This window comes from Triticum aestivum, chromosome 4B (genome assembly GCF_018294505.1).
Source record: "Triticum aestivum cultivar Chinese Spring chromosome 4B, IWGSC CS RefSeq v2.1, whole genome shotgun sequence".
Taxonomy (NCBI): Eukaryota; Viridiplantae; Streptophyta; class Magnoliopsida; order Poales; family Poaceae; genus Triticum; species Triticum aestivum.
The window spans coordinates 597,872,875-597,884,561 of record NC_057804.1 but is presented as its reverse complement, the minus strand read 5'-3'; the positions used below and the strand labels follow the sequence as shown (position 1 = coordinate 597,884,561).

Here is an 11,687-nt window from a genome sequence, read left to right as displayed (position 1 = left end):
TGGATCCAGGCAAGATATGCCAGGATCCAACAAACGGTTGTTAATTGTTTATGATTGGCTCATTTTTGTAGGCTAGAGGGGCCTAGCGTGAGCAAACATTACAGTGACAGGACCTTAACGCTCCGTTATAAACTCCAAGATTAGAGGCCAGGTTCTAACATAAAAACAATTACTAGTTCTGATTAGTTCTGCGGTGCCACGTGTGCTTAACTACTCTTACCATTTGTCTCGATGTTGCATGAGCTAGGTCAGCGGCAAGGTACGGATCTGTATATGCTCATGGACGACATGGACGACTCGCGCCTGTTCATGCAGTGGGCGGTGAGCACACTGGAGCAGCAGGATCCAGGAGACGCCAACGGCAGCAGCGAGAAGAGCGCCGGCTTCCCGTGTCTCCAGGCGCTCCGCGATTCCTCTGAGCTGACGGAAGCACAGAACAGTCTGAGCTCCGGCGACGACACCGGCAGCGGTGGAGGAATCATCACCCCAGCCCCCGATTCGGCTGTGCACCAAGGCAGTTGGTCCATGTTGTCCCCGACCTCGGGCGGGCCGTTCGCGCCCAGCAGCATGAGCAGCACCGGCACCAGCAACGCCCTGTCCATGAGCTGGGACTTCGGCGCTGCCTTGCCGCCGCAGCCGGTCAGCAGCGGTGGCGGGGGCACACTGGCCGCCGGGGCACCGCTTCGTTCCGGCGTGTCACAGCCGACGAGGAGGGCCTCCACAAAGAGCACGCCGTACGCGCAAGACCACATCATGGCGGAGCGGAAGCGCAGGGAGAAGATCAACCAGCGCTTCATCGAGCTCTCCGCCGTCATTCCCGGCCTCAAGAAGGTCTATGAACATGTCTAATCTCTCAACTCTTTCTACATTTCATAGTACTCCTTCAGTAAATGCTTAATCGATTTGCTTACATTATTTTCCAAATCGATCAGATGGACAAGGGGACGATTCTTGCCGACGCGACCAGATACGTGAAGGAGCTCCAAGAGAGGGTCAAGTACCTGGAGGCTGCCGGCGGCAACCACAGGAGCGTTGAGACCGTGGTGCTCGTCTGGAAGCCACGGTGCCTCGTCGCCCCGGACGGTGAGGCATGTCCGGGGTTCTTCTCGGCAGCTGGGACGCCGGCAAATGGGAGCCAGCTGCCGGAGATCGAGGCAAAGCTCTCGGAGGACAACGTCATGGTGAGGATCCACTGTGAAATAAATGGAAAGGGTCTGGTCGCCAGGGTTCTTGCGGAGGTCGAGGAGCTCCACCTCCGCATCGTCCACAACAATGTGATGCCGTTCACGGTGTCCACCGTGATTATTACCACCATGGCAAAGGCAAGTTCTCATCAGTAATACTAGCTGTCGTACGTTTTATACGTATGCATTCTACTCTTTGTCCACTCTAGTTTTTTCGAATAAATACATAAATCTATAAAGCTTACCATTCTATAACATGCACACCTGCAAAGTATTACAGATAGTGAGACGAAGTAACGATTAAGTATAGCAACCCAAAACCTTCCTAACACTAAAAAAACTTGAGATTGTTTCATTTAGAATTAATTGTAGTGGAGTTTAGGTTTCTTAATAAACAAATAGTAATTGCTCCTATCCAAAATCTATTTTCTTAGACATGGCACGTTCTTTAAGATGGCAAGATGACCACCAATTTATGCATAAACATATGTTCCATCGCTCCGGCAGCGGGAGGGGGAGGGAACCCCGGTTCTCTCCCGGTTTGTAGATAGCTGTAGGGTTAGGTTTTCGTTTGGCTTCGTCCAGGTGGTGGCGTCGGAGCAGTGTCCAATAAATCTTCCTCAACTCTGGTTCCTCCACCGCGGTGGCATTATGGAGTTGGGGGACGTATCTTCCCGAAGTCTCCTTGGAGCGACGGGATCTAGTGTGGGTGGGCGAGATTGGCGAAACGGTGGTGTTGATCTCGTCGTTCCCTTTTGTTCACCAGCTTCTCCATCGGCTCGGCGACGCCTCCTCCAACGCCTACGAGTGGTCGAGGGATCTTGTACAAGAACTTTGTGGTCGGCGATGGTCGTCTTCGTGGCGATCTCGGCAGCTGGCCAGAGGTTTGGTTCTCCAGTGCGTGGTTGGTGGTCCAAGGCAGCAGCTCCAGCGATTCTCCTTCGACTTCCTTGGATGGAGGAACTGGTGCTGGGGCTGAGAAGCATGGGGATTTACCCCGGTCGACGCGCCGCGTGAACAGTGCTTCGCCATTCACAGCGGGCATCTTCATGGACCCACAGAGCCGTTTGCGGCGATGGTTTGTTCGTAGTTTCTAGGACTGTGGAGGCCCCTGTCTTCCTCCAATGGCTGTGTCAACGATGGCGGTGTCCAGCAGTGGGCTTCGGTTGGTTTGCAGAGACGTTCCCCGAGGACGTGATTGCATTTTATCCTTTTAGTGGGGACTTTCTTGCAGTTGTACTGGAACACCTACTCTCGCGGGTTATGTTGTAGTTTCCGTGTGTATGCCATGTTTGGCCTCGTTTTTAAGGAACATGCAGAAGACTTCGCAGAGAAAAAGCACACGTCGGCTAACATAAAAACAATTATGCACTATTAAGATATATCTCAGTGTAAATGTAGTATTGTTGATTTAAAATTTTAAATATTAGTAATCTTTTTGCGGGGAAAATATTAGTCATTTCTTACTAGACAATCAAACTTAGTGATGTTTTGCGGATACATTTGTAAAAAAGAGAGGAACTTTTCAGACTAGGGGCGTGTGGTGGTAAGCATCAATCTCATTTAGAGCAACAACATAAAACATTGTAGTAGTATTTTCTAATTGTGGATGTTATATACATATCAACTATACATGTCCAGCCACATCACTTAGGGCTATGACTTCAAATTTTCATTGATTTATTGACTTTAGCATTCAGGTGGAGGAGGGCTTTACCGTCAACACAGAGGAGATAGTAGGAAGACTCAACTCTGCATTGTACCAACATAGCAGTGGCAACAAAAATTATTAAGACTGGAGAAACAAGAAACTGGAAGGCCTAACTACGGCTTTGTATACAATATAGAAATAAGGTCCATGTAGATCGTACGTACATATATGCGTGCAATGACCATTAATTGATGCAGCGGTCGGTGTTTTTTCTCCTTTCAGAAAATGAATGCAACAACCTGATATGGTTGTGGCTGATTTGTCTCTCACTGTGCATGGTTGGATGCATGAGAACTATATATAGGCTACAAAATGGCAGGTGTATATGCAAAGTTATAACAATCTACAGGATGGTGGTCATTCATTATCAAGCCTTTTAGGGCACAATTTTTCTATATGTAAGTTAATAGGAATTGAGCTTTTTGATTGGTTCACTTCATTATGTTATGGTCATTAGATCATGGCTTCAGCCCTTACAAACCAAGTGATTACATACAAATTGTAAAGTAGCAGCCCATGCATAGAAGATCTCACACAAGTGTAGTCTCTTGCGATAATGGCCCGCCAAGGGGGGCTCGAAGGGCGTGGTGATGTTTTTTTTGACAGATTGTTGTCCATAATCATCTATTAACCATGAATTTGAGTTTGTGCCACTTTGAAAATAAAAATGAAGCGAAGTAAGTGTACCCTTATTAGTAAGTATATTGGCCAAAAAAGGAGGAGGAAAAGGCTTGGATGCATCAATATTGCAACTAGCCATCCAAAACTTTTGGTCACCCCAAATGTTAGAAGCAATGTAATATATCACTTTGGATTAGGTAATTGCCCAAGAAATTTTCTATTATAATATAGTTTTTAAGACGATACCACGACCATTATTTTCCATGCAAACACGCTATTACATATTTATAATGTTTCTATTCCAGTAATTCTTCTGTATAGATATCCAAATGTAGAAAATTAAACAGGAAAATTCTTAAGAGGTCATTATCTTAGATTAGGTCGATACACCCCCTTCAAAAAATCACAACTTTCTATGCAAATTTTGATGGACATTAAACTTATCCTTTAATTAAGGTCAAGCCAAAGTCAAGTCGATGAAAGTCCAAGCAAATTGCACTGGTCAACAATCCAATAAAAAGACAGAAATAAAACACATAACCAAGTATCCAATGGTAAAACCCTAGAAAAAGGAACCCGCTGGACAATGTGTAAGTGCATTTAGTGCCCTTTCATGTATTTCCCATGATTAATGACAAAAAGGTTAATGGACTAACGTGTTTGTGAGTATACACATGTGGAAGTCCTTGAGGATTTGGTTTAACCAGTGGGTGTTGACCCCTAAAAATGTTGTGAGAGCATTGAAAACTTTAAAATGGATATTGAAGGATTGAAGTTTGTCATGTAGACTTTTGTTTACTAGTTTCTTTATTATTTATTTGAGTCATAGGGCCAACCATATTATTAAGAGGGGGGGGGGGGTCCTCACTGAAGCAAGATTGAAGTCTTTGTGTGTGCATGGTTAGTCATAACCTATTTCTTCAGCAAGAGAAGACTTGGAAATCTCCTTCCAAGCGAGCCTTTTAGCTCCTCTGTCGAAGTTAGATATTTTGAACACTTGGGGTTAAATTCCTCGCCAAGGAGTTGGAATATTTTCTCCACAAGTTATTCAATGTGTGCATGTCTTCGAAATTCCTACCGTTACCACTTGACAGCGTGTGTATTGGCACGGACCTTCCATCGGCCATATTGGCTCTATTAGATATGCGCTCTCACTATAAATAGCACCGTACCCCAACTAGTTGTGATTTCCTGCTCCATGTGAATTGAGACAAGTTTTTGTCAAAGCAACCCTCCTCGCACCGATCACGCGAACTAATCCTAAATGAGGTAAAACAACCAGAGCCTAAAAGTGAATTGTGATTGAGCATTGATAAACCAAAAATGTACGAGATCAATTATAGATCTTTTTGATAATTGAGCATGTTCAACCCATAGAAGGAATTTGCCAATGGAAATCAATAAGGAATCACTTTAAAAGCTGCATATACTATTTGGTTGTTTGTTTGATCGAGAGAGAGAAAATGCAAAAATGGAAATATCAACAAAAGTAAATGAGTGCAGCAAGTAACCCAATACTTAGTTGTGCTAAGGAACAACATGTAGTGTTTTTTATATGGATCAACTCATTCTTGAGGGCAGCCAAAATTTACCAAACTGTTTTTACCTAGTTCCGTTGACCTTAACTTTAATTGTTTTGAGGGTTGTTGTGGAGTCTAAGTTTATTTAATGCCATCACTTGGACAACTTATATAATTATGATTATGCCCACCATTCAAGCATCTGCAAGTACATAAAGGATAATTTAGATACCATCTAAAAATAACATTAGATTCTAGGTTCCTCATTTAATCCTCATGCAACAATTCATAAATTCAAGGCTTAGTAGTACCTGTCACTCCGACCTCCCATCATTGATAAACTAACCATATGATGTTGTCCTCTAGGCCCATATAGGTGAAGTGACTTGTACTCGATGTTCGCACATCACCATTAGAGAATTACATCACTATATATTGCACATGGTTACTAACAAAAGGGTTTCTTTGAGGTCCTCAAGAACGTAATGTACCACTAACAAGCCATTACAATGATCATGATCATTGGGGAATGATATGGGTAATAATTTGAACATAGAAATCTTTCACCAATAAACCTCTAAGCGTCTACTACAAAGAAGTAACTAACACCAAGAAGTGATCTCAATAGCAATATGAGGTAATAGTACATAGATTGTAAAATGGACAAAGATGGAGGTGGTCATGGAGATGGTGCTAGTGAAGATGGAGTTGGTTACGATGATCCCCATGATGAACTAAGTGTTGGTGTTGACGACTACTTCAATTTCACCCACCCGAAGGGGAAGGATCCTGGAAAATATGCCGCCCGAGAGAGAAAAGTTCTTCGCTCTGTTTATGTGCCGCTCCCTGCTGCGAAAAACCACATAAAATCCAGATCAAAGTTTCAAGGTAATATAGGGCCAGGGGTGCTGGTGAGAGGCAGGGGTGCCCAGTTGACCCCACGCGGATATGGGAAGTGGCCTAGGCCCTAGCCGCATGGGCCACACCAACAACCATGGCATGTGTTTGTTACACACTCTCTTATGTTGTATTTCCGGCATCATGATTTTTGGTGATTTTTCTGAGCTTGGAAATGTTCTCTCTGTTGATCATCATTTTTGTGGTTTTCTGCAATTTTATGTCAATTCCCTACTCTGTTGCAACATGCAAAATAAGATCAAAATGGTACAAGAATGGAGTGATAATGCGCAAACAATCTTGGAGGCACACCAATTGTGCAAAAAACGAGCTACATGGAGCTCGGGCTCCATATACATCATTTCCGACCTAGTGCACCCTATTCTCCCCTACGTTATTGAAATGGAACTTCACCTAACATTGAATAATAACAACCAAGGGTATCTCCAACGTTGACCCCCAAATCGGACATGGTATCTATCCATGGACTGGTCCGGATCAAACTGCCAACAATGATACGAGAGCGAAACATCCAACCATACCCACATACATTTTAAACCGGATTTCAATAATCCACACAAATTACATGCAGATTGGATGATTTTCATCTAAACTGAAGCATATTCATTACATTTTCGGCATGTTGTATTAATTAAAAGTGACTAGACCTAAACCTAGTCTAAATCTACAGTGACACCCATTCACCAAGCCCTTGTTATTCCCCTCAGGCGTTGGCCGTGTCCATGTCCGGTGAACATGAAACCTATGAAATGAAGGTGCCGCTACCCACGAGAAAAAGTAGGACATAGGCCATGGATCGTCCGACTTGAGACTCAAGACCCCGCCGCCTCCCATGCACTACTACTTCTCGTTGGAGTCCGCGACCTGTACGTTACCAGTGGCTGTGAGGTCGACGATGGACGTCGATGAGCTGGCCTCGTTGTTGTAGCCGCGCCAACGAAGCACATTTGGTAGCATGAATGACGTGCAACTGCCTACATTCTCGTCCGCGATCGTTTGCTCTGCTAGTGCCACCGATGACCCACAAATATAGGTATCTACCATAGCCTTTTCGATTTGAACCAAACAAGTAGAATAAATTGACAAGGAGTTTTCAGGAAGATTTCACTTTAAAGTTGTAAGGATAATTTAATAGATTGTTTGATAGCAGATGCTACTTGTGAGCTATGTTCGGTTTTTCTCCGGATAGGAAGGGTGAAGCAATATAGTTGCGGCTAGTATTTCCCTCAGTGATACCCAAGGTTATTGAACCAATAGGAGAACCAAGCAAATCCTAGTAAGCAGTATCTACACATAGAAGAGAAAATACTTGCACCCAATGCGGGCAAGAGTGTTGTCAATCCCCTTGAACTCGTTACTTGCAAGGATTAAATTTGATAGTGATACAAAATAAATTAAAAAGTAAAACAAAAGGAGTAAAATTGCAGCAAGGTAATTTTGGTATTAGTGATATGATTAAAGTAGACCCGAGGGCCATACTTTTCACTAAAGACTTCTCTCTCATAATAATAGCATACAGTGGGTAGATAAATTAATGTTGGGCAATTGATAGAAAAGCGCATAGTTATGATATTATTCATGGCAATGATCATGTATATAGGCATTACGTCTGTGACAAATAGACCGAAACAATTTTGCATCTACTACTATTACTCCACCCATGGACAACTATCCAGCATGCATCCAGGGCATTAAGTTCATAACAAGCAAAGCAACGCTTTAGGCAAGATGATATAATGTAGATAGAATAAAACCAAGCAATATGGTTAAACCCCGTCGTTTTACCCTAAGTATCAACAATACAATATGTGCCTCACTACCCTTACTATCACTGGGTGAGGACATCACAAGATTGAACCCTTTATAAAGCAGCTCTCCCGCTGAAGATAAATCAATCTAGTTGGCCAAACCAGATGGATAGATTGAAGAGAAATACAAAGCTATAACAATCATACATAATAAAGTTTGGAAAAGACTAAATTACTTTTAATGAATAATCTGATCATAAACCTACAATTCATCGGATCCCAACAAACACACCGCAAAAGAACATTACATCGAATAGATCTCCGAAGAGAACATTGTATTGAAAACAGAAGAGAAAGAAGAAGCCATCTAGCTACTAGCTATGGACTCGTAGGTCTCTGGTGAACTAGTCACACATCATCAGAGGAACTAGAAGGTTGATGTAGATGCCCTCCGTGATTGATTCCCCCTCTAGCAGAGTACGGGAAAAGGCCTCCAGATGGGATCATGGAAGAATAGAAGCTTGCGGCGGTGGAAAAATTGTTTCGGGTGGCTCTCTGGGTTTTTCCTAATATTTGAGAATTTATAGAGGTGGAATAAGGTCAGACGGAGCCACGTGAAACCCACAAGGTAATAGGGCCTGCCCTGTTACCTCATCGTCCCCTCGCTTCGTGTCTGATCTCTTCCCGAGGCTTCTACAGTCTCTTATGTCCAGAAAAAATCGTCAACAATAGCGTTTGGACTCCGTTTGGGATTTTTTGGAAAACAAAAAACAAGAGGAAAACAACAGCTGGCACTAGGCACTAATTTAATTGGTTAGTCCCAGGATATGATATAAAATCGCATAAAAAGTATCTAAGATTGGTAATATAATAGCATGAAACAATAAAAATTATAGATATGTTGGAGATGTATCACAAAATAAATTGTAAAAAGGTAAATGGTAACAAAAAAATAGTGTACAGCAAGTGGCCCAATCATTATGTATACTAAGGACAAGCCGGTTGTGTTTCTTATACTGATAAAAGCGCTCTTGAGGACACACGGGAATTTTGTCAAGTCACATTCACCAAGTTCCATTGAGTTACCATTCGTTATTTTGATAAGTGTTATGCGAGTAGACCTATGCTAAGGTATTGTCCTTACTTGGACAAATACCTATTTATGACTATACCCTCCATGTAAGCATCTAGAAATGTGAGAAAAGTAATTAAGATGAATCTAACTATACCATTAAACTTTAGGATCCAGAATAGCCCTTGATGCAACAATTCATAAAATAGGGTTTCCCAATGCCTTCCCATAGGCCCAATGATGGTGAAGTACCATGTAGTCGAAGTTCACATAACACGCCTACAGGAAGAACATCCTAACATAATATTAAAACATTAAATGGTATTCAACTTCACAAGATTACTAGCAACATGACTTCCTCCATGTCCTCAAGACCTAATGGATCTACTCACAAGACATCATACGGATCATGATCGGTGGGTGTAAATAGATGGTAAATAATCTGAACGTAACAATCTTTCACCGATAAAACTCCTAAGCATCAACTACAAGATGTAATCAACACATAAAAGTATACTCAGCAATCGATCTGAGGTTATGATACATATGTTGTATAGATGGATAAACTAGGGTTAACGATGGAGATGGTGCTAGTGAAGATGTTGATGGAGATGATGATGCCGATGATGAACAAAGTGTTGGTGATGCCGATGTATTTGATTACCCCCTCCCGGAGTGAAGTTTCCCTAGCAGAATCGCACCGCTGGAGTGCAAAAGCACTTCACCTCACAGACGGCGGCAGAAAGTCATCAATATTTTCTATTTTTTGGGTAAACGTTATTTTATTGCTAAATCACATCGCGGGAGGAGCCACTTGGCTAACAGACAGGCCCACAACACAGCAAGGGGTGCATGACCAGACCGTCTGGCACCCCTGTTGCACCCCTCTAGCCCATATTCGGTCTCCGGTCTTCATATTTTCCGTAAATAATTCACAAAAATCAAGAACATATTTGGAGCTCTCGAAAATTGTTTTTTCTCCCGTTGCAAATTAGGTGCATATTTCCAGTTGACCACATTGCAATTTAAGAGAGAAAAGGCATCAGAATTACATCATAATGTGAAATATATCATTCAAACGAAATAAATTACAATAAGAAATAGTTATGCAAATTTGGTGTGTCAGCCGCTTCCACGACCAACTGTCGTATCACGACTGTATTGTAGGCGGTGCTGAGTGCACACGTGATGTCTACTACGCAACTTTATTCTTGTAGACACGTGTTGGGCCTCTAAGTGCAGAGTTTTGTAGGACACTAGCAACTTTCCCTCAAGTGGATGACCTAAGGTTTATCAATCCGTGGGAGGTGTAGGATGAAGATAGTCTCTCTCAAGCAACCATGAAATCAAATAAAAGAAATCTCTCATGTCCCCAACACACCCAATACAATAGAAAATTGTATAGGTGCACTAGTTCGGCGAAGAGATGGTGATAAAAGTGTAGTGTGGATAGTAGATATGAGTTTTTGTAGTGGGAACAATAAAAAACAGAAAGGTAATAAATGATAAAACGGAGCACAAAAGGTATTGCAATAATGGAAAATGAGGCCTAGGGTGCATACTTTCACTAGTGCAATCTCTCAACAATGCTAACGTAGTTGGATCATATGATTATCCCTCAATGCAATAAAGAATCACTCCCGAGTTCCTATTAGCGGACAACAAAAGATAGAAATTGTTTGTAGGTTACAAAACCACCTCAAAGCTATTCTTTCCGATCAATCTATCCTAGAGTTTGTACTAAAATAACAACAAGCTATTCTTTCCAATCGATCCAATCAAGAGTTTGTACTAAAATAACACCATATGATACATATCAACCAACTCTAATGTCACCTAGATACCCCATTGTCACCGCGAGTACACGTGAGTTAATTATATGATATGTATCAAAAAATTTAAGATTCATAATACTCAATCAACACAGAGAACTACAAGGGGACCCCAAAGTTTCTATCGAAGAAAAGATAATAAAAACATGCATCAACCCCTATGCATAGATTACCCCAAAGTCACTGCGGGAATCCGCAAGTTGAGTGCCATAACATATATCAAGTGAATCAAAATAATACCCCATTGTCACCATGGGTATTCATATGCAAGACATATATCATGTGTTCTCAGATCTGAACATTCAATCTGACAAGACAAAACTTCAAAGGGTAAAGACTCAATTCATCACAACAAGAGTAGAGAGGGGAGAAACATCATATGATCCATCTATATTAACAAAGTCCATGTTACATAAAGATTGTGACATCTCAAGATCGTGCGAGAGAGAGAGAGAGATTAAACACATAGCTAGAGTTACAAACCCTCAGCCTCGAGGGTGGACTACTCCCTCCTTGTCGTGGTGGCCGACGGGATGATGAAGATGGGGACCGGTGATGATCTCCCCCTCCGACTGGGTGCTGGAAGGGGCTCCCGATTGGTTTTCGGTGGCTATAGAGGCTTGCGGTGGCGGAACTTCCGATCTAGGGTCTTCTTGAGGGTTTTTGGAATATTTGAGAATTTATAGGGCGAAGAGGGGGTGCAGGAGGCCACCGAGGTGGGCACAAACCACCGGGGCGCGCTTGGGCCCCCGGCGCGCCCTGGTGGGTTGTGCCCCCATCGGGGCACCTCCCAGTTGCTGCTCTGGCCTATTGGTAGTCTTTTGGTCCATAAAAATCCATAAAAAGTTTCACGGTGTTTGGAGAACTTTCATTTCTGCACAAAAAACAACACCGTAGTAGTTCTGCTGAAAACAACGTCAGTCCGGGTTAGTCCCATGCACATCATACCAAAACCATATAAAAATTTTGTAAACATGGCTTGAATACTTCATAAATTATAGATACGGTGGAGACGTATCAGCATCCCCAAGCTTAATTCCTACTCGTCCTCAAGTAGGTAAATGATAAAAGAAATAATTTA

At 42.5% G+C, this 11,687-nt stretch overlaps 1 protein-coding gene across 1 annotated transcript; it reads left to right on the top strand.

Moving 5' to 3' along the window:
- Positions 1 to 288: 288 nt before the first annotated feature.
- LOC123090260 (transcription factor bHLH18) lies at positions 289 to 2,977 on the top strand. The gene is made up of 3 exons (XM_044511650.1): positions 289 to 831; positions 933 to 1,322; positions 2,885 to 2,977. Exons 1-3 carry the CDS (start codon positions 289 to 291, stop codon positions 2,975 to 2,977), a joined length of 1,026 nt encoding a protein of 341 aa, XP_044367585.1.
- Positions 2,978 to 11,687: the final 8,710 nt, after the last annotated feature.

What these genes read in the sequence shown, in the direction of transcription:
- LOC123090260 (XM_044511650.1), top strand. Translation starts at nt 289, where the DNA reads ATGGACGACTCGCGCCTGTTCATGCAGTGGGCGGTGAGCACACTGGAG. An exon ending in TCATTCCCGGCCTCAAGAAG is followed by an intron (nt 832 to 932) that starts GTCTATGAACAT and finishes CAAATCGATCAG; the next exon opens with ATGGACAAGGGGACGATTCT. An exon ending in TTATTACCACCATGGCAAAG is followed by an intron (nt 1,323 to 2,884) that starts GCAAGTTCTCAT and finishes TTTAGCATTCAG; the next exon opens with GTGGAGGAGGGCTTTACCGT.